Here is a 25,764-nt window from a genome sequence, read left to right on the forward strand (position 1 = left end):
AGATTGCCCCAGAAGAGTTTGGGCTTAAATTCACAAGACCATTAAAAAAAGGATAGATGTGGGTGGTTGCTATAGACAAATTTGTTCTTCACAAGGAAAAAAGTGATATTTCTTTGTATGAGTTGTATGAGGGGACAGAGCTTGTTACCTTGTTATAGGTTTCTCAAAAGCATCTAGCTGACCTCTGTTTAAAACAGGGTGCTTGTCAGGGAACTGCCATCGGAGCCAAGAGTGGAGGTAAGGCTCCCCAATGATGCGGGAGAAGGGACCAGCAGAGGGAGAGAGAACACTTCCTTAGGGGAAGGAAATCAGCGTGACACCTGGGAGAAAGGGGAGCAGGGAAGGACTTCGGAGAGAGGGCTCCAGGACTCTTCCACAGAGACCAGCAGGGAGAGTCCAGGACCTCCGCTGGCCACGCCCACTCTGCGCAGGAGACTTCCGCGCAGGGAGTCCAGGCGGAGACTTGGTGTCAAGGAGTTTTTATGTTGGAGGAAGTTCAGGAAACGCCCACTGACGGATTCTGCCAGTGACTGAGACAGCCACGGAGAAAGGGCTGTCCAGCCAGGGAAAGGTTTAGCCAGGGAACGTTGCCTAGAGCAGTGTTTCCCAACCTTGGGCCTCCAGCTGTTTTTGAACTACAATTCCCATCATCCCTGACCACTGGTCTTGCTAGCTAGGGATGATGGGAGTTGTAGTCCAAAAACAGCTGGAGGCCCAAGGTTGGGAAACACTGGCCTAGAGCATCAGCTACATCTACCCACAAGCAACCCCAATTCCCTTTACAGTGCTGTACTAAATGCCCTCATGAATCTCCTAAGACCTTCACCAACCCTCATCCATGCCCTCCTCGAGTGCTCTTAACTTACCATAGTTGGAATTTGTCTTTGAACACCTCTTGCTTTTCTGGAAGAAAGATGCATACATGGTTGTCTGTTAGCGTGTATAAGCTTTGTTTTTTTCATAGCTAGACTGTGGCTGACTATACAAAGTAGGAGACACACCCATTGCTGTGTCTGCTTTTTGCCCCTGGCCTTGTCCACTACTAGGATGAGAGCGCCAGAAGGTTACCTATGAGGGATTGTGGCCTTTCGGCTGATCAAAGATTCCCTGCTGCTGTCATATAGGTAAAAATGTAAGAGCCCTTCTGGATCAGGTCAAAGATTTGTCTCAGCTAGAGGGACCCTGTTCCCAGCAAGATTTAGTTATTTCCTTTTTGTGCATTTCAAAATAAATACCCTTCATTCTAAGTACCTGAGAAACTGTGGCTATTAACTTTATTTAGATATTTTTTACCGAACAAAAGAACCCTGGGTTTCCTTTACATTTCAGTTGCTAGAAAGCAAAGGCTGGCAAAAATATTACAAAGGAAAAGTATGAAAATAATCCAAAGTTTTTAGCTGAAATGGATGTTTTCATTTTAAAAAATGCCTTCTCTCTCTCTTGGGTTTTTTGTTTTTTTAATGTAATTCTTTCACCTGCTCCAGTTACAATCACAGCTGAGCCAAAATGCCTCTCCCGGTGCCTTTGTATGCTACACTATTGGGAGCAGGATTTTGGCCATGGCCTGGCTGGGAGAGTGGCATGAAAGAGGGTGAAGTGAATTTATCACTGGCTGCAGTGGTGATACCAAGAGTCCCGATAGCTGCCATTTTACCCCTGCAGGCCCTGAAAAGACTAGATGACTAGCAAAATGACTAGATGAAGATATTTTGGGATCAGAATAAAGTCCATGCTTCTTGCTATCACTTTCTCTGTGGTCTACTGGACAGGCCTTTGCCTGTACTGTTAAGACCACAAAAGACACGGCAGTGAAATTTTTTTTTTTTGTGAACTGTCTTCCCTCCCACCACCTCCCCTCAGAATCCGTGAATTTAAAGTCAAAGTTTTAAGCTTAACCCTTGTTGCAATCATTTTTCAGCTCAAAGGCTGCATTTCTTTCTGGGAAACCTTCCAGGATTCAATGTCCAGGGTGAGTGGGGCTGGAGGTGAAAATAGGCAGAACAACAAAAGTGAATTCTACCATTGTATAGTGGGCTGGTTTCTTCAAACTCACACATCTCCCTGTATCACCCATCTAGGCCAGCAAGACATTCAAGCTATGTTCCAACCAGGCGAAAAAAGAAGGGTGTAAAGCAAGGCTGGTGAGGGGGTGGCCTAGAGAAAGCCACATTTGTCCCCCCCCCCCACCTGAGGTTCCTCATCCTTTATTTATGTTTTGTATCTACAACAGATTTCTGGGAAATAGCCGAACCATAATTGTATCTGCATTTACATTATTGATATGCAATTCCCCAGAGTCCACGTGTGTCTTCAGGAAACAACTGTATTCAGAGTACCATGTGCCTGCAGTTGCCTAATACATTGCTGTTTTCAAATATGTTTTCCAGGATTGCCCACAGCTGTTCCGTACAGAAGAGATTTTGATCCCTGTTGGTGAAGTGAAGCCCATCACCCTGAAGGCTAGAAATTTACCTCAGCCTCAGTCCGGCCAGCGTGGCTATGAGTGTGTCCTCAACATCCAAGGGGTAGTCTATCGGGTGCCTGCTCTGCGCTTCAACAGTTCAAGTGTCCAGTGCCAGAATAGTTCTGTAAGTTGATTGGGAGATGAGGAATAATAAAAAAGGAATAGCTGGAATAGAAAAGGTTGTGCATAAAAGGAGTTGGGGATTTATTTATTTGCAATATTTCTAGCCTCCCTTTCAAAAAAAAACAGTACAAAGTGGCTTTACAGAATGTTTTTTAATATGGGAAGTAGAATATAAAATCAAAAGAGTAGAAGGTAGTAGTTTAAAACAACATAAAAGCAGCAGCAAAAATGTCCAACTAATTCCCAATTGCCTGGGAGAACTAAAAAGTCTCCCTCTGCTAGGGGAGCACTGAAAACTAGGTTTCTACAGGCTTCCTACCCTAGCGTTTAGCTCCTGAGTTATATGGTATTACAGGATTTGGCTTCTAGCACACAGTGACCCTTCAGTGATCTTATTAGTCTGAGTTGCTTTAATTGAATAAATGAGTGATACTTACCATCCCATCACTTGGCTGTTTAACTCATGATCCCTGTAGCTTGCTGAGCGGCTTCCGCACACTAGGCATAGGGGCCAACTCCCTGGGGCTCTGGGTGCCCGAGCACCCACAAAATTTCCCATGAAGGGGCTGGGCACCCACAAATTTTGGTGCCAGGGACATGCACACTGCATGGCATCCATGGCCCCAGGCACTCACGGTAGTGGGGCCAAGCTGGCATTCCTGTCACCAGGTTATTCTGAATTTATATGTTGATAAATCTGACACTGATACATTGTAAAACATATATGTATATACAGAGGCTGTGTCCTCAGTTTCAACATTATTTCAACAATCAATAAACTACAGTGGTGCCTCGCAAGACGAAAATAATCCGTTACGCGATTCTCTTCGTCTAGCGGTTTTTTCGTCTTGCAAAGCAACCCTATTAGCGGATTAGCGCTATTAGCGGTTTAGCGGCTATTAAAGGCTTAGCAGATTAGTGGCTAAAAGGCTATTAGCGGCTTAGCGGCTTAGAAAAAGGGGGGGCGAAAAAAATCGCAAGACTCGCAAGACGTTTTTGTCTTGCGAAGCAAGCCCATAGGGAAATTCGTCTTGCGAAGCGCATTGAAAAACGGAAAACCCTTTCGTCTAGCGGGTTTTTCATCTTGCGAGGCATTCATCTTGCGGGGCACCACTGTATATGAAGAAACTTCATAGATTACCTCAGAATAGTGCTGTTAATGTTTAATGCATTACTGTATTTTAATATTTTGTTGGAAGCCGCCCAGAGTGACTGGGGAAGCCCAGCCAGATGGGCAGGGTATAAATAATAAATTATTATTAAATTATTATATTCATTCACTAGGGAAACTTGCCCCCAAGACTTTTGCATCCTTCCCACTGCCCTCTTGAAAGGGTCTGGGGTACAGATATAGTTCAGGTTTTGTAGCTAGGTCTGCTGTAATAGTAAAAACCTGTTATTTGGAAGGAATTTTCTTTTCTTTCTTTTTTTGCCTGACAATTAGACAAATATTTAGAAACTAAGAGATCTCCCGGGAGTGCTTATACAAAGCACCATGCATGGAGCATTTACCGCTTGCATCCATTCATCATGACTGCCCATTCCTTAATGCCACAGCAGGCTGTTACACAGCACAATGCTAGCCTTTCTGTCCAATCCCTTTGAATAGAGCACACTCGGAATCTCTTTTGGAAATGAGAAATTTCGTTTATGGTGCTTGATAACTGCAGGAATATCTTGCTCACGTATGTTTACTCATGTTCAAGGTACTGAAGAGGCTGCCACCCTAGAAGGCAAAGCTACAAATGAGGCAAAGCTACAAATGAGGAAAATGTAGATGGTAGAATAAAAGGCATTGGGAAGCATTATTCTGGGAGATGAAACAAAAGAACCAGGGGTTAAGCTAATCCTGAATTCCAGACGGGAATGTGCTACAGGCAAGTGAGGTGTTTAATTAGAATCCTGGCCCCAGAGAAGATCTTTTATCTGTCAGCTTCCCGTCTGTGACTGTGGGGGGTCAGGAAAGGGGGAGCTGGGGCGGGGATGTGACAAAGGTGTTAAGGCAAAGCTAATTCACACAGGAGAGATAAAGAGAATTGCAGGCCTCTTATCAGGGAGCTGTCAAATTCCAAGCTGCAGTAGCTTGATAGAATGTGTAATACTGGAAAGCTGCCTGTTGCTGGGAGAAGAGAAAGAAGGAACTGGGATGAGGAGAGGGAAGGAAGATAAAACAGCCTCCCTTAAATAAGCATAGTCAAGGAGGTGGCTGCAATGCTTCTTGCTGCGAAACGGGAGTTCTTTGTCCCACAGGAGTGTCCAAGCTGACAAGAATAATGTTGGAATCAATCACACCAGTCAGGGCAATTAGCCTTTATTGCATTCCCAAGCCCCGTAAAAACTGCCGTCACTGTGGCACAGAAAAACAACTTTGCAGGCTTCAAAAGCAAACAAACAGACAAACAAACGTGGGACTAATCCAGCTGGTTCCTTTATATTGTTGTAAGTGCTCAAATCCCACTCACATATACGATTTCTACAAATGCTATGTATTTCCTATACTGTATTACTTTCAGGTAAGGAAATTGAATGCTTATAGAACATTACATGGGATGAGCAGGCTCACATCTTTTTCACTGCAGCCAGTAGTTGGTACCTGTGCTGTGAAATTGTACAGAACTACTACTCCCTCAAGTTAAAAGGGAGTGGGCTTTGTGGCACCTACAGTAGCAAGCTGGATGGCTGTGTCTCACTTGCCTGCTTAGAATGCCGCTTTAATTGCAGAGGCAGTCAGATCTGTGTGCTAAGACTGGACTCTTGTAGTGCTCTCTGGGAGTCACAAAGAACAGGAGAGGGGAAGAAAAGTCTACTTACAGGCTTACTGTTCATACTTTTTGACTTCTGCCATGGATGGTACTGCTGCTTTTTCCTGGCCAGGGGCTCCTTTTCCCTGTGGCATTTTTAGCCCTAACTGTGCAGTTCAAAAGTACCGTGTCTGTAAAATCAAAGAGACACTTGCTTCATTGTGAACATATTACAAAATGCACAGCTTTTTCTAGATAATGAGCCTAACCTTCTCATTGAAAAACGTAATTTGAGGCATAGACTTTTTTTGAAAGGGGAAGGGAAGGACAGGCTAGCTGAATTATAGATTTTGTTCTTCCACACAGGCAACCTGTAGAGGCATTGGACAGCCCCGATCCTAGTCCTCTATCGGTTAGGGATGAGAATTCCAGCTCTTGAAAGCCATTACTTTTCTTGAAAAATGGGGCCCGCAACATTATAGGGTTGCCATATGTCTGGAGTTTCCCAGACATAACACAAATACTGCAGTCAAAAGCATTGTCTGGGCAGAAATTGGTGAAATGTCCGGGAAAATCTTGATGTCTGCCAACCGATGTCAGCAGTGTCATTTCCCTTTAAAAATAGCTCAAAAATTAAAAAAAATAAAGCTCAGCAACGTTTGTGTTCAGATTTTCACTTTTTGAAATACGGCAACCCTACACAACAAATTTTGCAGCATGGAATGCTCTTGGCCGGAGCTCCAGCCAGCTAGCCATCCCGTCTTTTATGATGCTCCATTGCAATCCTCCCCTCATCAGGTTTCCTTCCTACCTCCTCCAACAGGCACTCAGCATTTTATGGATTCTGAGCATGGTTGGTTTTCATTGGGTTGTTTTGTTTTGGTTTTGTGACACCTTAAGGTTTTCCCCCAAAGTTTTTCATTCTTTTCTTCTGCCAATCTCAGGATTTTCCTGAGCCTGCTGATAACCTTCCTCTACTTCATGGATAGTGTCACTTAAATACATAAGGATCAGCACTCAGAAAATGAGTTTGCTATTAGTATTGTTGTAAACTGTGGTGATGGGTTGAAATTCAGCCCAAATTTGCTTTTTGGTGCAGAAAGATGGAAAGATTGGTTTTCAGAGTTTAGAATAGAGAGTTTTTAAGGGTGAAAGCAGTGATGTTTTGAAGCAGAGCTGGTGATAAAAAGCATTTGCGTGATTATCTAACAGTATATACAGTGGTGGTAGTTGAAGAAGAGAGAAGACTGCAGTTCATATCAACCCAGCAAGCTTTGAGCCACTGACCTTTGGATAAAAACTTTTCCTAAAACTATGGTCATATGTATTTTCCTTTGTACTGCCTAAAGCATCGCTATGCCAATGCCAATTAGAATATATTTTCCAAGTATGTTCCATAAAATATTCTGGCATGTTTGCAGATAGTAGAGCCTAATGTGGCCTCGTATAGGAGTGTAGGATTCTCTTTTTTATTTCATTAATTCTTGGTGATGGGGCTTTATTGGCAAACCAAGGGCTGAGTGGTGAGAACAGTCTGCATGAATTGGATAATTAATCTATTACCTCTCTCCGGGCCCATCAGCTGATTTAATTATGCCTCTATGGCATGCAGAAGTGTCTCCCCATGCAGATAATGGAAATATATGTTGCAATTCAACTCCTGCCACCCATTCCTAAATCATGTATTGTCAAAAATCTCTAAACAATATTTGTCCATTCTAATGGCTCTTCCTTTTATTTTCACACAAAGCCTTCATATATGTATTTCATTTCTTTGTTCCTTAGTATCTCTATGATGGAATGGACATAAGTAACTTAGCAGTAGATTTTGCTGTGGTTTGGAATGGAAACTTCATTATTGACAACCCAGAGGATTTGAAAGGTAAATAATATATTCTTAGTTTATTTTGATATATTTTCATTTTCATTTTCATTAATATGTATTGTGGGAATTTTTGAAATTTTATTTTCATCCAATTCAGATCATTTGATGCTTTTAAAAAAATCCTGTTTCACTAAGAGCAATATGGTTATATTTACCATTTCTAAACCTCTGGAAGACCAGACTCTTGACAAAGGGGGTGGGTGTGCAAGATTTTTAATATATATCATAGGCGCCGACTCCATGGGGCTTGAGGGGGCCCGAGCCCCCTCAAAAATTCGTTTGGGGGGGCTCAGCCCCCCCAATAATCTCGGGCGGCGGTGGGCGCGTCCAGCTCGCGCACCAGCTCGATAACGGGCACCGGCGCGGCGGGGGGCGCCGGGCCGGGGGAGGGGGGCGGCTGGCCTGTCTCCTTGGCAACCCCATTGAGCAGCGCCGGCTCCCCCGGGAGGGCCATCCCCCCGCGCCGCCGATCGCCAACACCGCCGACGCTGTGGCTGCCCGAGCCCGAGCCTGAGCCTGAGCCCGACCCGAAGCCCGAGCCTGAGCCCGAGCCCAAGCCCGTCAGTCAGTCAGTCAGGAAGGAAGGAAGGAAGGAAGGAAGGAGAAATGGGGAGGGAGACGAGGGAGGAAAATTGCGCGCAGGGTGAAGAAAGGAGAAGGGTGAACAAGACGAGCTTCCAACCCAAAAAAGGGCTGGAAGACTGGGAGGATGAAGGATTGGGAAAGAAAGCGACGCCTTCCCCGCCCGCGATGTCACCCGCTTGTCATTGGCAGCGCAGCGGGCGCCCAGAGGGGCTGGGCACCGGCGCAGGGCCACTCCGCAGCCGCGGAGGACAGCTGTGCGGCTAGCAAGGTGCGCTGCGTAGAGCGCGGCCCTTGTGTGGCCCGGTGGCCAGGCAAGCTCGGGCGGGGACCCCCATGCGAATCTAAGACGGGAGAAGAGGGCAGAGCAAAGGGGGTCCCTTCCCCAACCTCCGACTCTGAGACTTCCCTGCGCCCCAGAAAAGCGAAAGGATTTTCTCTTTTTTTAAATAAATATTTTATTAAAAATACAAAGTTAGAAACATACACTGAAGAAAAAAGTAAAAGAACAAGAAAAAGAAAAAAAGAAAAAGAAGAAAAGAAAACCAACCATTCAACACATTTTTTATATAACTAACTGGACTTCCTCGCATCTCCCTTACCCTGCATTCTTTATAATAAAGATATCAGCAAATTATTACATTGTTTCGTACCTTATTTTGTACTTTTCAAATACTATACCTCTAAATTTAACATACTTTTCATCAGTTACTTATATCTTAAATTAAACATAGTATTACCTTAGATTTTGACCTTTTCTTACTTAAAATATAATTTCCTGTTTCCCAAATCTAATTGCTGAAGCTATAGTTTCCGAATCGTTTAAATTTTTAACATTCATACAACTTATATTGTTTTTGTAAATAGTCCTTAATTTTTTTCCAGTCCTCTTCCGTTGTTTCTTCTCCCAAATCTCGGATTCTGCCAGTCATTTCAGCCAGTTCCATGTAGTCCATCAATTGCGTCTGCCACTCTTCCAGTGTGGGCAAATCTTGTGTCTTCCAATATTTTGCGATAAGTATTCTTGCTGCTGTAGTTGCATACATAAAGGAAGTTCTATCCTTCTTTAACACTTTCTGGCCAACAATGCCCAAGAGGAAGGCCTCTGGTTTCTTGGGAAAGGTATACTTAAATACCTTTTTTAACTCATTATAGATCATTTCCCAGAAGGCCTTCACTTTTGGACAAGTCCACCAGAGGTGAAAGAATGTCCCTTCAGCCTCCTTACATTTCCAACATTTATTATCAGACAGGTGATATATTTTTGCAAGCTTGACTGGGGTCATGTACCACCTATAAATCATTTTCATAATATTTTCCTTCAAGGCATTACATGCCGTGAATTTCATTCCGGTGGTCCATAACCTTTCCCAGTCCTCAAACATGATGTTATACCCAATATCCTGAGCCCATTTTATCATGGCTGATTTGACTGTCTCATCCTGAGTGATTTTCTCTTCAACCTGCCCTCCATCCTCTTGCGGAAAACTCTTTGCCTGCCCTGCCCGTATCTCGTTTTTGCTTTTTAATTCCACACACGCACCCTTCGGACTTCGTGGCAATCGGGCGTGCGGGTGCGTTTCCTAAGAGAGTGAGGACCCCCGCCTCCTCCCCACCTGCTCCCTCGCCAGCCAGCCAGCCGCGCGCCCTAGCCAGAGACCCCCGGCCGTCCCCGTCGCGCAATCGGCTGGATCTCCCTTCAGCAGGCCGTGCTCACAACTCGGCCCAGGGACCCCCAGCAGCGGATCTCCGGCTCAGCTGAAGAATCCGGCAACAAGCCCCCTCCTCCCCAATCGCTCCGCCGAAATACGCTCCAAACCCCCCCAGATAGGCCGCCGGCCGCCAAGTCTCGTGGCGCCCTGAGCGAGGGTCTCTCCCCAACACCGCCACCTCGAACTGCGTTCTCCCGGCTACCCGAGCGAACCAGCGGCAGGACCCCGGTATGGGCCCCCCCAATATTTTTTATAAGTCGGCGCCCCTGATATATATACACACACACACACACACACACACACAGCATTATAATTCTCTTATCCTTAGACCTCTCCAAGGATGACTGTAAATTTCCTGCGGGAAATTTTTATGTCATTGCTTGAAACAATCCAAATGGGATGAGTGTGTGCCACATTTCAGTGGTGAGAGGGAAAATAGATTAAGAACTACACAGACTTTATGTAACTATATATTTCAGATAATTTATAGGAAACAGTTTTCTGCTGTTCAAATCTGTATACGATATTACATTCTAAACTACAAATATTTTTTAAAAAACCAAAAATACATAAAGCCGCCAATGCCCATACTGCAAATGTTATCCATACTGTTAGATTTCCAAAAAACAAAAAGGCTTTTGTTATTGCCCCAGTGACAATAGGCAAGTCATCCTTTGAATTCCCCATGTTCCACATGGTCGCTATTTTCAGGTGGGAGTCAATCACATACCTGCTGTTGGAGGTTGCCCAATTAAAGATGATTTGATGCTCTTGCAGAACAAATTGACCTCCCTGCACACCAGAAAAAATGGAAAGTGCACTGGAAAGTATGGAATAACCCTTACTTGTTGCAATGTCATCTAGCCTCCCTGCAAACTGTGCAAATCAGGATGAATGCTCAATAAGCAGGTTGTCTGAGAGTAACCAAGGAAAATCTATTCCATGTCCTAAGTGCAAGGCTGCTTTCAGGGAACAAGGAGGAACTTGATTATGAAGGATATCAGGATTATCATTTAAGCCCAAACTGGCATAAACATAACTGAGATGGAAACGTGCAGCTGCCTTAAGATTCCTTTTACATTATTTCTTGTTAAAGGCTTGGGGGGGCGTGAATCTGGCATTAACAGTCTGAAAAAAATGAATCTCTCAGTCTGCCATAGAACATAAGTTGAGCTCTAAGCTCAATCCTCGAGACATCTGGATGTAAGCGGGTTATAAGGCTTTACAATCAGTGTTGGAGAGGTCTGAGGGTAATAGGCTTACAAGGTTGTATGCTTGTTTTTTGCAATACCATGTTGCCATCTATTGCCCTGTATGCACGATTTATGACCTACCTGTTGGGTTAAATGAGATTTGCCAGCCTCTATGACTCACTTGAGGTGTGACATCCTTAACCTCCTATGGCTCTGATTCTAACTCTCACAGAATCCCTTCTGCTTAATGTTGACGTTATAAAGGTGTCAGGCTGGAGACAAATAGTTGCTGTTTTCTGAAGCGCTGAGGGTTGTTAGAAGAAGGTATCACTGCTCATGATGTCCATGTTTTGCAGGAATCTATTCATAGGAGATTTGGTTTATAATGCCTTCAGAATTTATCAACTGGAAGGCATTGGGAACTACAACTCCTATGTACTCTGGAGGGAAAGAGTGTCCTAGTCCAGGGTTTCCCAAACTTGGGTCTCCAGCTGTTTTTGGACTACAATTCCCATTATCCCTGACCACAAGTCCTGCTAGCTAGGGATAATGGGAGTTGTAGTCCAAAAACAGTTGGAGAACCAACTGGCAGAAAATCTATTACAAGCCAAGCCCAGACTTTGCAGATTATTTGGGCTCAGTTGATAGTCAAACCAGGTTTTCTGACATGGGGAAGTTTACTGCTTCAGTTATGAAGCCCTGGTTCAGATGGCATGCTAAATCAAACCAAACATTGCTTAGCACAGTGCAGCAGCAAAAAGATCCAGGGAAGATCAAAGGAGCAACGTGCTAACTCCAAGGTATGAATCAAACAAGTGATTCACAGCACTTTCTAGTGACAGATGAACTCACAAGAAAAGTACTCCCCCCCCTTTCTTTACATTGACATAAGTTTCTATTAGGACATGGTTTTTTGATTATGGTACAGTTGTACCTTGGTTTTCGAACAGTTTCGTTCACAAACAACTTGGAACGCAAACATCGCAAACCCGGAAATAGCAGTTCCGGTTTGTGAATTTTGCCTTGGAAGCCGAATGTCCAGTGCGACTTCCAATTGGCTGCAGGATGCTCCTGTGCCATGGTTTCTGAATGTTTCGGAAGTCGAACGAACTTCTGGAATGCATTCTGTTCAAAAACCAAGGTATCACACACACACACACACACACACACACAAAACCCCCCACAATATTTCAGGCATGAGATCCCCGTTGTGGAAAGAAGAAGACTTGATATAGTTGACCCATCACATCTTCAGATCCTGAACCAATCCATATTTGAAAGACTTTAAGACTTCTAAACATGGGTTAGCAATTGGATTGACCCATTCAGTACATAATTATATGTGACTCAAGATGATTGAAAGGAGTCAGCTAAATTGGTCTAGGATGGCAGCCTTAGTTGGTTGACTCTGCACATTAAAGAAGGAAGGATGCTTAATGGTAACTGCTGCTACAGGTGACGTGTCTAGAAAAATACACATGATGCCAGGGTCAGTTATTATATGACCCAAACAAGCCCTGTGAAAACAGCAGGCTTGGTCCATGAAATGAATACCCATTAAAGAATCTGGTTTTTACAGCAGCAAGGACATCCATTAAATGGGTTCCCATTTGTTCCCCTCTGAGCTATATTTTGCTTTCAAATGCTTTTGAAGTTTACTGTGGAACCTGATATATTGTGAGTCTTGCCAGGCTCCCTGGGAATGGAGACATTGTTTTCAATGAAGTCTTTCTTGGTTGAAATCAGTGGAGGAAACTAAACAAAGAGGTTTTGAAGGCTGTCGTCCAAATCAAGCATGGAAGAAATAGTATCTAAGAACATCTGCAGAAAGGTTCAACAGGAAGGAGAAGGGTTTATATGTCCCCATTGTCCAAACTCTTGTATGCAAGTACAAATCTTGCTTGACCTTGCCCAAAGTACTTCAGTTATGCTTTCGGTTTCATGCTGGCTAGTACTATTTACTAATATCTGGAGATATTAGTATCTGGAGCCACTAAATCAAAAAAGGAGGAGTTTACTCAGCAATCTTTTCAAAAGTGATCTTGATCCACAGTTTGTATGTCCTTAGTCTAGCAAACCTTAACAATCTGAGATATAAGATATTGCTCTGAACGTTCGGGGGAGGGGGGGCCAAATACTCTTCAGATGCGTCAGAATATTGTATATGGAGCATGGATGTCCAAATTAAAATGTTTTGTAAAAGGTTGGGAGATAGAGAGTAAAATCAGTAATATGAATGCCCATCTTTAAACAGAGGTTTAGTATCGTAACTAAAACCTACTAATCCTGAAAATCAGAGTCATGAGTAAAGTTTGACTGATCCCTCAATTCAGATTGCAAGTATCAAAGCTGCATTCATGTTAGTGGTTTGCCTCTAACTATATCTGGACACACTATCACTATTAGGTTTACACTTTACCAGTAGTTGGTTTGGTATTAAATTACTGCTTGAATATCCAAGTATCAGGGGAACCAACAGTAAAGGATCAGCGTAAACTATTCTTAAGCATAGAACAATATGCTTGTCTACCCAGGCAAAAATAGTTGCACTGGTGATCATTTTCAAAGTCAGGATGCTTCATTCTCCCTTGCTCAAACAAGAGAATATGAGGCCAAAGCAGCAAATAGAAACAACTGTGACTACACACACACACACACACACACAGAGAGAGAGAGAGAGAGAGAGAGAGAGAGAGAGAGAGAGAGAAGTTGTAGTTTGGACAGTGTGAAAGTGATTAAGATATTTGGAGAAGTAGGTGATAATGGACCTGCTCCTTGTACAAAGCAAATTTACCTAATAGCTTCAATTTTATTATCAAAACATTCTCTCATTTCTGCCATATGACTTCTGTGCTATGAATTCTTTCCTTTTAAGGATTATGTATGCAGACATTTAAAAAAATCCCAAGTATTCTGGCATATTAACTACTAATATATTCATAGTCCAAAAAAGTTTATAAATTTATGCTATAATGAATTGTTCGTCTTTAAGGTGCCATGTCTCTTAGCTGTTTTTGCTGCAACAGGCTAAAATATCTACCCCTCTGAAAATTGTTTTATGTTTAAAGTAGAGGTGGGTAGCCTGTGGCGCTGAGAAGATGGCAAGCAGAAAGAAAATGGGAGGGGGCACAAAGATAAAGCGAAGGGTATGCCCTGTCCTCTTCTGGTCTCACTTCCATCCACCACTCGTCCTGGCCCTTTCCACCACTGGCAGATACCCCCTGAAAAAATGTGGTACTTGACACACATACAAAAAGGTTCACCCCTCCTGCCCTTGTTTAAAGAGTAGGAATTGTGGTGGAGGGTTTTTTTGTTATTATGAGAACCCAGAGATATGTTGAGATATGGACAGGGACTAAAGCAGCTGGTTGTAAGCTCTTACTTTCACTTTGACCAGGGTTCAGTGCCTACCCAGCCAAATAAGCTCCTGGCAGAGATGGCTTCAGTTTCGTAGCTCGGTTGCATTTTGTCAGCCCCAAGTACTTTAGTACCCAGAAAAGACATTTACATTTTGTAGTACAGGGATGGCAAAACTCTACCAGTAAGCCTCAAAATGTTGATGAACACTCCTTACATGCAGGCTGTCCTGTTCCGAAAGTCTCCATTGGTCTGAACTACACATTCAAGCCATGCAACTCCTCTTCAGGTATTCAGTCTGCATGCATGAGAGCAAAAAGTGTGTTGAGGGCTGGGCAGCCCCACCTCAGGGTCTGAACATGATTAGAAGCCTCCTCACAACTGGGAATCCTGAAAATGTAGGTTTCCGGATCACAGAAAGGCTTCTAAGCACATTCAGCTAAACACACAAGCCCTTTTTCAATCTTTTGTCTAAAGTTAGCAGTGAAGGGGATTTGGGATGATACATAACTCTCTGCCCTCTCATGCTCAGACCAGATACCTGAAGATAGCTGAAGAATTCAATCAGGACAAGTCTTTATTCATTCATTTATTCCATCATTGGCATTCATGCTAGTTTAACAAAATCTCATAAAAACTTCCATATAATAAAAACATAAAACAGCATATAAAATCAGAGAGCATGCCATTATGCATAAATGGCAACAATAAAAGGACCAGTTTAATCATTAACAGTTGACAGAGTAACCCAACACACATCCACACAAAAAAGCAGTGTGAGTAAACAGGACAGGCTTTGCTTGATGCCTTTACGATTCCTGCAAAAGGGCCAGACAGGTTTCCTTTGGAAAGGGGTTGCAAAGTCAGGGCACAACCACAGAAAAGGCCCTGTTTTCAGTAGTCACCCATCTAGCATTGGCAGATGAGGGTATCCAGTAAAAGGCCTAAGATGGCCAATTCACCTGGTGGGCAGATTTGTATCTGGGTCAGGACAAGCATCAGTTCACACCTTCCAGCAATGTGAGCAGGTGTATCTCCTTTGATCTGTCAGGTGTGGGCTGTCTCCCACTCTCTGCTCATGCTCCCAATCTCTGTCTCCACAGTTCACCTGTACAAATGTGCAGCCCAGCGGGAAAGTTGTGGGTTGTGCCTGAAAGCAGATCAGAAATTTGAGTGTGGCTGGTGCACTGGAGAAGGGAGGTGTACTCTGCGTCAGCACTGCCCCTCTCCTATTGGTGGATGGGGAAGGTGGCTCGACTGGTCAAGCAGGAATGTCAAATGCTCCAACCCACGAATCACTGAGGTAAAGATATTTAAATCAGTTGGATTTTCTTCCTATTCCATTCACTTCTTTGCTTGTTTACTTGATTTATCTTTCTATTTTTAAGCCAACCCCCCCTTTTTTGTATATTACAACTACCTTAATATGCATGTTTCAATAATGTATAATGATCAGGAAGAGGCTTTTTCAGTGGTGACACCCTGGCTCTGAAATGCCCTTTCCAGAGACACTTACCTGATGCCTCGTTTGATATCCTTTCAGCACAGGGCAAAGACTTTTTAATTCTGTCAGGTCTTTCCATCTATTTTATTGCAGTTTAAACCTGTTTTATCTCTACCATGGAATTTTAGGCTGATGTTACATTTTCGTGGATTTTTAAAAATCCATTTCCTGTATTTGATGATTAGCCATGCGGAGATACTTTTAAAGTAAGGGAAGTAAACACCCAAAATAAGTAAATGAATAAGCTCTACAGAAAAGAGACCCATTTGTCTTCTTTTTCTCCGCCTGCCTGATCAGTGTGTCTCCTCCTCCCACTGTGGGGACTCCACAGAGGGCATATTGATCCCACCCCTCCTCCATCCCCCCCCCCAAAACTTGGCAGAACCACCACTTAATTCCACTGTTTCACTTCCATACACTTAGGAATTACCTGTTCCTGGTTCCACCTGGTTTGTCCCGATATAACATGTTCTCCTTGTTACATAAAAGTGGAAAATAAAGTGGTATGTGATTTCCTATTAAATTAATTGTGCAGCATCTGTGCTTCACGGCCAACATGCACTTTTACTGGCCTTGATCACCTACTCTCGGTTGTCAGGCTCAGACATCAGTATGAGGGTGTCCTCCCTGCCCTTTGGCAGGCACACTAATTAAAACAAGGAAGTAATTAGTCCGTAATTGATTTCTCTGGATTGCAGGCCAATGCAGGGGGCAATAGTCTTATGAAAACTTTGTTCTCTCTGATGCTGTCATTGGTAGAAACTGACAATGTTTAGCAGTAGCTTTCAGTAGTGAAACTACAGACTGAGATAATCACTGGTCCTCTGCTTGTTGATTCCAGACACTGAGCTTCGTTTATTCATTACCTTGATATTTATACCAATGCTACTTCAAAATTTCAGAATTGTGTAACTTACCAGAGAAAGCCTTAGAGCAGTGCCAGAACTTGTAGCAATAAAAGCACCACCCAGTTAAAGACCATAGTAAAAATAATAATAATAAATTAATTAAAATGCCCTGTCAAATAAGTATTCTTAATGTTCTAGTTAATTCAAATTTGGTGTATAACAGAGGCAGAACAATCTCTACTTAACTTCTGACCAGAGATTATATAGAATTAGTTCAGCCTTGTAAACAGGGCCATAAAAATTACTAGCCTGCAAACAACTTTACTAGCCTGTGGGGGGCTGATGAAGCAGGCACCGAGAGCTCTGACCCTCCTCTAGCAGATCACTGCATGTTCAGCCTCCTCTTCAAGCCTGCTCACTTGCCTGCATGGAATTACATGGGCTAGCCTGTATTCAGTACCTTGTTTGTGGTTACTAGGCAGATGCTTATGTAGAAGGCTGAGTTTGTTACAGGAAAAGATTTTGGCAGGGACTGTCTTACTGTTGATCTTTGTAAGTCACTCTGGGAGCCTTTTTAGCTAAAGAGCTCTGTAAAAATGCTATAAATAGAGAGCCAGATTCAGTATCTGCCTCATTGCAGAACTGCAGGAGTAGCAACTTGGTTCTTTAGTGTTAATGTTATAACATCCGGAAGTTTGCCATAGAGAATTTTGCCATAGAGAATTTACTTCACCAGGGATTAAGCTCGGCCAAATTTCAGGGAGAAAATATAATGAAGACTGGCTTGTTGGTGGCAGTTTTAGAATTTTGCATTGCACTCTAAGGGTGACGTTAGTCCCCCTCCCCTTTCCAAAACATGCTTTAGATTTCTCTCAGATCATAAAACATACTTGGGCAGTTTAGATTTTATTAAATATTCATGCATTTTGGAGGAGGTTTGCTTTTCATTAGTTTGGTGAAATCCATTGTGTCTTTTACAGGGTCCTCATTTTAATCAACAGGAAATTATTTAAGGGCAAGTTACGCATATTGTATAGTGCTTTATGGTGGTTCATCTTGCCACAAATGGCAAATGCATCAGGAAGGAAGTAGCTTGAAGAAGCAGAGACAGAAGGCCAAAACAGATGTGATGTGGGAAATCCTTGTTTATAAAATGCTATGTGTGTTTTAATTTATATTGATTAACTATGATTCTTACTATTAATACCATTTAAAACTTATATAGTATTAATAAAATTAAATATATTAACTGATGTGGAGTGGATCCACCATGAGGAAGGGGGTTAACTAGTAACCTCTAGGTTAGATTTACTGAAGGCAGTTCAGAAACTTCAGCTGGTTCAGCAGCCAGGTTGCTTATGGGGACAAGATGGTGAGAATATAACACCAATCCTGTCCTGACTTCGCCGGCTGCCAGTTAGTTTCCAGGCCCAATTCAGTTTGCTGGCTTTGAACTACAAAGCCTTAAATGGCTCAGGATTGCAATTCCTCAAGGATTGCCTGTCCCCATGTGAACTGACCCAGACCCTGCAATCTGAGGTCCTTCTTTGTGTGCCTCCTCCATGAGAAGTCCAGAGGGCAACACAAGAGTAGGCCTTATCTGCAGTGGCCCCATGTGGAATGTTCTCCCCAGAGAGGCATTGCCTGGGGATTACATATCTAGGCGCCAGGCAAACGTATTCCTCTTTTCCTAGGCCTTTGTCTAATTAAACAATCTATGGCCTCTTGATTGCCTGGATGGGGGATATGTGTATAAAAATCTCTGATTTAACACAACTGGGTTTAGTCTGCTGCACAAACATATGAGTCACATCCATGGCTCCACACACGTTTTGTCCTTTGCCCCATCTGCCTTGTGACCCCCCAGAGAGTTGTCCACAAGAGAAAGCCATCCTTGGGGTAAAAAGGTTCCCCATTCCTGACATAGATAATGATGTCTCCTTGTTTCAAGCATAGAATCATAGACTTGTAGAGTTGGAAGAGACCACAAGGCTCATCTAGTCCAAACCCACGACCCTGAAATTAAGAGTCTCATGCTCTACCGACTGAGCTATCCCAGCATCTGTGCACTGCTTTGTAATTATCAACATGGTTATTATGGTAGCCCTTACTTGTGGCGACACAGTGGCCGCATAGTGTGCAGGAACAGATTAGTAGGCAAGCTCTTTCGTGCCAATCTCTTAAAAGCCAATGAAGCGAAAGAGAGAGACTTCAGAGCTGAGGAACTGAGAGTTTATGCAAACCAATAAGACTAATTAAGACAGGGGCTTGCAGCACCGTTGTGTTATAAGAAAGATACTGCTCCCTTTCCCATATGGGGTATCTAAGAGCCCATATAGAGCCCTTAAGTAGGCTCTCTGTCGGTAGGAGAAAATAACGGAGGCCAACCAGAGAATACTGAGAAGCAAAGCAGCTAGTAAGCATGATCTTTATTAAACTGTTGCAACAGGGTCCCCCACTCCCCCCACGCAGGGTGGAAGGAGAGGAACCCAGAACAATGGTGTGCAAGGTCTTACATAGACTTTTTGAAATTCCCTTCCCTTTAGCTGAAGACCACCCCCCAAAACATCATACATACATGGGGGGAGGCAGTCTACAGCAGAAAACCTGTCTGTCAGGATACCTGATAATGGTCAACCATTGCTCAACCTGGGCAGTCTGGCCATTCTTTTGTGATGGTAAATACTTTAGTTCCCAAATCTCTTACATAAATTGATAGTTTGCTCAGCTTAACAGATACTTGCCAGACTGTATTTGCAAAGGGAAGTGTAATGCCCCTACAGTCCAAAGACAACTGGAAAGCTTTCCCCATTTCCTTCCTCCTTGCAGAGGAATATTTGAGGTCAGTTTGGGAGAATCAAAATGGCTTCAGGATTGCTCTCCTGTACTGTTTCAGACACTATACTTATGCACATGTGTTTGCCTTGTACATTTATGAACATTTCATATATATATATATGAAACCTTAGGATTCCTATAACAATTGCAAAGAACAATTGGCTGTGGAGTTCTCAGTAAGTACTGCAAGATGTTTCCTTTTCGCTCATTCTGAAGAGCAGTGGCTGAACAAATGGCTGGAATGGCTACTTGAACAGAATATTCTTTTCACCACTTTTTCCCACATTCCTCATTAAGCTCCCCTGAATCACTCCTCACCCTCTTTATGGGTTGTTAGTTAAAAACAACAACTCCTAGTGCTTCAGTTTATTACTTTTTGACAAGAAATGGTACCTATTTATTCTAAGTAAATGAGTCTCAATTAACTTCACTCAATCATCCCCAAATCCCGACTTGAGAGCTCTTGTGAAAGCACATACTGTTTATATGTCACACAGAGACACCAGTCAACACTCAAAAGCCCTATCAGCTCATTTGTTGAATGAGATCCTGCAACATCTGCAGCAGCCTTGTTTTGGACTACAGCTGCCATCACTCCTAGCCAACATGGCCAAGGGTCAGGGATGATGGGAGTTGTAGTCCAAAACATCTGAAGGGCCCCAGGGTAGGGAGGTTGATCTATAGTACATATTTTGCTATTGCTTGAGGTGGAGACCAAAGAGGGAATGGTTGCAAAAACTCAAATGTATACAGTGGTACCTCAGGTTAAGTATTTAATTCATTCCGGAGGTCCATTCTTAACCTGAAACTGTTCTTAACCTGAAGCACCACTTTAGCTAATGGGGCCTCCTGCTTCTGACGCGCCGCCGGAGCACGATTTCTGTTCTCAACCTGAAGCAAAGTTCTTAACCCGAGGTACAATTTCTGGGTTAGCGGAGTTTGTAACCTGAAGCGTATGTAACCCGATGTACCACTGTACATGGAACTGAGACACACATGCCAAGGATACTAAAATGGCAGGAAGAATAATCTAGGATAATTGAAATAACTGATTTTAAATGAAAATGATACTTTGTGGAGAAAATGAGTATTAGATAGACCAAAATGGGTGTTGGATATAGATCAAATGCATTTCCAGAGAAATACCACACTAAGTCCTGGTATCAATTTTGTTGCTGTTAAGCTTCCTCGAGAGCTCTAGGGGGGAGGGGAGTGACAAGTAGCAACTGATGACTTAGGACTTCCTGGCTCCTAGTGTTTACTTCAGATGTTTGTTAGTTTCATAAGCAAAGTGGTTCAGTCTTTGTTTCTCTATGTTCTTGTTTGTTTGTTTGTTTGTTTGTTTGTTTGTTTGGCAAATGTATAGCCTTTTCAACAGTTGTTCTCAAAGAAGGTTATAATTAAAGAAAAATAAAGTATCAATACAATTATAGCAATAATAAATAGAGTATTAACAGAGGCACAGAGTAGGATAGAAATGTTATATATAAATTGCAATTATGCAAAAACCCAGGCAATTATGTTAATTTACTTTTATGGCTGACTAATACAAGAAGCGTAACCAGTGGGTTTTTTAAATCCATGGCAAAACAAATGGGCAAACATTCACACCATTATGAAGCTCATTCCACTATTAAAATGAATATTGTGTTTGTAAGTGATTATTGAAAAATAGTACTGCAGATCTTCCCCTCTACATAATCAGGGACTACATAATAAAGCTCCCTGCCCCCCCCCCATTGTTGCTCTGAAAGTACAACATGCAAGCATGTGTGAAAATATATTTAGCTAACTTTGGTATTCCATATTCACTAGGTTTTTGGTGCTTTGTTAGCCACAGCCTTTCATTTTCAATAGTATTTAAGCAAAGCACAGACATTATGCTGGCTCTTTGCTCAAGACTGAACTTTTCATCTCCTTTCTACAGCCATTAGAACCAAGCAATGTTCCTCTCTTTCAGCTTGATTCTGTGTGACACTAAGACCCGCCCTTTCTGCCAACCTGATGGGCTTAGTGCATTTTATTTTCATCCCAAGGGGTTTAGTTTCCATTTTTTATTTTTAATCAAAACCTTGAGCCCTTCTATAAATAAACAAACTTGCCTTCTCAGCATTTTAAAGTTGTTCTTCTCACAAAGATCTCTGTGCTGTGTGCAAAGACCTGGGGGTTGCAAGTCACCAGGAGCAAGAAAAGGGATCTGAGAACAATTTTTCCTTCCAAATGAAACATTCAGACAGATATAACATTTTCAGAAATCAGAGATTTCACTTCACTTCCTTTCCTCAAGCGAACCAGAAGGCAAAAGCAATTCCTAGACTCAACAAAGAAACATCTCACAGCAAATGCTGGCCAAGTTGTTTCTCCAATATCATCCTTGAGTTAAATTTCAAAACCTACAATATCTTTATTGGGACTTTAATTAATTCTCTGGAATTCTTAATCAGACAGGATGTTAATCCAAACAGAGAAAGTGAGGATAGAAAAACCTGGTTTGATGTTGACTATTCTCAGTTTAGTCATGGTCATAAGACAGAATGTGCAGGCTAATAGTGCAGGCTGTGTGTGTCTACTGAGAAACATGCTCCATCAACACTTACCTGAGAGTAAGGCCCATAGGGTTGCATCCAGCAAAGCCATTCCACAAGTCAAAAACCTTCTGTACTTACACCAGAACTTCCTCTTCTTCTTCTTCTGCATATCCCTCACACCACAAACCTTCCCCGAGACCAGATCTGTTGGGTGGGTGTGCTTGTGTACATGCTTGTGGGGTTTACAATGAGTAGAGGTGGGATGCAAAGTTCTGTTGCACATGTGGAAATTGTTCAGTTCTCACAATGACTTGGTTTCAGCCTACTGATAGCAATATAACTTGCTACCAAGCAGACATGTATAGGATTGTTTTGTGAATTGTACTGGACTCTACTATGTGTTACAATGATTTCAGATTGCCTATAGGACTGTTGTGGAAGAGAAAAGCATAATGGTTTAGCCTCTGTTTGGGGGGAGCATAAGACCCCTTGTTAACAGGAATTCAAATTAGAGTTAGGGAAATCTTAGGCCACTCCTCTTCATCAACTCTCAATGTTCATGGTAGATAGTAATTTGTATCAGTGATTTCCATGAGTGAAAAACAGTGAGGCTACTTAAGTTTAATCAGCCAGTTTATGCAGTCTAACTATGTGCAGGCATAGATACTTGATGAGTTCATACCATTGAACTAAGAACATACTCCTGAGCACCAGTACGCATGTAGCATTTTGTTTCTTAACCATAGGATTGCAAAATCTCTCCCCACCCTCTGCATTCTGGAGCACTAATTTGAACTCCTAGTCTAACGTCAGTTAAGCGTTACTCCAGCAGTATCATTAGATATGGTTAGCGCTACTCAGGATTCCCATTTAACCCAGGTTCTGAAACCATGCTTTGAAAGTTTTGCCCAACCTGGGGCTTGAACCCACAACTCTGAGATGAAGAGTTCCATGCTCTACTGACTGAGCTATCCAGGAGTGCTGTACCAGCCCTCAAAAATGTATAGGACTGCAAGTGAACTTTCTGGAAAATAGAGGAAGAGGGTGAAATTGCATCAGAGGAAGATTACTATTATTTCCATGAAGTGTTTCTCAAATGTGGGTCTCCAGCGAATGTTGGACTACAACTCCCATCATCCCTGACCAGTGATGCTGCTAGCCAAGGATGATGGGAGTTTTAGTCCAACAACATACTTGGAGGTCCAAGTTTGAGAAACACTGGAAACAGATCAAGGAGATGTAAGCTTTTTAAAACAGTAATGAGCCAATGGGGAGTGGAGATTAGGGGGATCTTTACTTGTTGACATAAAAGAAAAATCAATAATAGTGTACATGTTAACATGAAATCTTTTCCATCCACACAGTGCATCGTTGGGATCTATCCCATGCCCCCCCTGACAGCATAAATCTTCCCCTGCTGCCCGCAGCATCAGTGATTAAATAAATAAAAAATCAGCTTCCTTATGAACAAGCAGTGCTCTGATCTCCTATTCATTTATTTGCAGGCCTCATTAATATAACATCACTGCAACAAACAGCTAACGGGGGTTGTGCGGGGAGGAGTGTCAGGCTGAATAATGGAGTTGCTCTGCTGAGATAACAATTAGGTTTGGAATGTACTATCAGCTAAGACAGAGACAAGGAGTGATCATGCCAGGCTGATGAACTAGCTCCGTGGATGTGCTGAGCCCCTGCTGGGCTCATCTACTGGGATGGAGCCAGCTACAAATATAACCATGGAACAAAAAGCGTATTTTATTCGTATAGCTTTGAAAGGCCACAACTTTGCAACTCTCCCCTCCCCTCTTTTGTCAGATACGGTGCTATTATGTTCAAGATGGCTTTTATTACAGGACTTGATGGGCTCATTTTTCCCCACCTGTGATTAATTGATTTTATTTATCCCCTCTTTCCTCTCTCGCGTGCTGTTCCGAGACCTTGGAATATATTATAATATGCTCAAAACAAAATTCTAAAAATATCACACACACACACACGGCACCTGTTCTCATCCTTTTGCAAAGTATGGACTTGTGAATGTCAGTGGGATGGTGTCTGTGTTAATGTGGTACATGCAACAGCACAGCAATGGCAGCTGTGTGTCAGTTATGTTTGTTTTGCTGAAGAGGTGCTGCTTGGTTTATGTTGTCCTGGTACCCACATGTTGGAATATTACCCCCTTTTGTCTTTGCAGTCTAATTGTGCTGCAGAAATTAAGTTTCTGCTTAGTTGCTGTTTCTTGTACTGTATCAGTGCAACATCATGACCTGCAAGGCTGTACTGGCCCATTTACCCAGTTCTATCCAGTTGTTTGTTTTGCACAGCAGACCACAGGATTGAGCTAAATTAATGATGATGGGAGGTAACTAAGAAGAAAAGGTAAAGGTAAAGGGACCCCTGACCATTAGGTCCAGTAGTGACCGACTCTGGGGTTGCGGTGCTCATCTCGTTTTATTGGCCGAGGGAGCCAGCGTACAGCTTCTGGGTTATGTGGCCAGCATGACTAAGCCGCTTCTGGCGAACCAGAGCAGCGCACAGAAACGCCGTTTACCTTCCCGCTGAAGCGGTACCTATTTATCTACTTGCACTTTGACGTGCTTTTGAACTGTTAGGTGGGCAGGAGCAGGGACTGAGCAACGGGAGCTCACCCCGTCGTGGGGATTCGAACCGCCGACCTTCTGATCGGCAAGTCCTAGGCTCTGTGGTTTAACCCACAGCGCCACCCACATCCCCGTGCCACCCGCGTCCCAACTAAGAGGTACAGGAGCATAACTGAGTCATGGGCAAAGGCTGCATATAGAAGGTTTCAGGTTCAATCCCTAGAATATCCAGCTAGAGCTGGGGGTGTCTCCTGTCTGAAACCCTGAAGAGCTGCTGCCCATTAGAGTGGAGAATGGTCTGACTTATAACACATGTGTGCTTATGTAGTCTTGCTTTTCAGTTCCTCTTCTGCACCTGTCCTATAGGGAAAATGTTTTTAAAATAACTCCTGTTTTAGTTTCTGGGCAGGCAAATAAGGTTTTTCCTATTATCAGCGAAGCCTTGTGATGGGTAATTAATATTTTGGAGCTTGGATGACAGGCTTTGAGGAGAACCATTGGAGGACGTTTCCTAATATATGTTCGTCCCCATAGATACTTCTCCTGACTGACACCTTCATAATGATAATATAATACTTTGCCTTGCGTGGCTTCTTTTATCCAGTGATTGTAAAGGGCTTTAAATATCAGAAGCAGCTGGAGCATTGTGACATGCTGGCAGAGTTGGGATTAGAACTCACAAGTAGCAAATTCCAGGAGTTGGAGGTTTGTCCTAGAAACACCCTCCTCCCTTTCCTCTTTGTTGCAATGATGAATGCAGTAAGGATTACTAAGCATCTTGTGTATTAACACACCAGCTAACTAGGGACTATGCATTAATAGAAAAAGGCTCTGCATATATATCCCTATCTGGATAGGGAATTGTATATGCAGCAGGGTGCTATTCATGTGATTTCCCAGCTCAATCTAGTATTCATAGCTACGGCACACAATTTTTTTTTCTTTTTCTTTTTTAAGCTAGGATCCCAGTGATCTGCTACCTGGGGACTGGATTCAATTCCGTTCTCTCCCCCTTACCCACCAATCATCAGTACAGCTGCAGCTTTTTAAAAGGGCTCTGTGTGCACATCTCTGACTGCTGTGCACATGCTTTGCTGGATCAGAGCTGAAAAGTGAAATATAGATGATAATTACAATGATCTGGCTGTAATTTGGTTGCTGATGCTAATAACACCCCTCCCCTCACCCAGAGCAAGCATTTCTATGACATATTTAATTAACATCTTCTGACACCACTGATCTTGTGCCTTTAGCAGCCTGACACACAGAATTTTAGTTTTTTCCATCATTTATCTCTGTTCTAGGAAAAGCGCCGCCCGCTAAATTTCTGTGTGATAGGCTGCTGCTGTACCAACTTCTGATGTGTGGGAAGGATTCCAGGAGCCAGAG

At 42.9% G+C, this 25,764-nt stretch overlaps 1 protein-coding gene across 2 annotated transcripts in view; it reads left to right on the forward strand.

The window, feature by feature from the left end:
- The window catches only part of PLXNA2 (plexin A2), a 400,950-nt gene that overhangs the window by 263,560 nt on the left and 111,626 nt on the right, over positions 1–25,764 (forward strand). For both annotated transcript variants that reach the window (XM_083508745.1, XM_083508746.1), the window contains exons 10-12: positions 2,388–2,588; positions 7,114–7,210; positions 15,161–15,360. In XM_083508745.1, coding sequence (XP_083364871.1) covers positions 2,388–2,588; positions 7,114–7,210; positions 15,161–15,360 — 498 coding nt within the window. The remainder of the gene's footprint in view (positions 1–2,387; positions 2,589–7,113; positions 7,211–15,160; positions 15,361–25,764) is intronic.

The sequence above is a fragment of the Podarcis liolepis genome (assembly GCF_965112155.1).
Source record: "Podarcis liolepis genome assembly, chromosome: 6".
Lineage (NCBI taxonomy): Eukaryota > Metazoa > Chordata > Lepidosauria > Squamata > Lacertidae > Podarcis > Podarcis liolepis.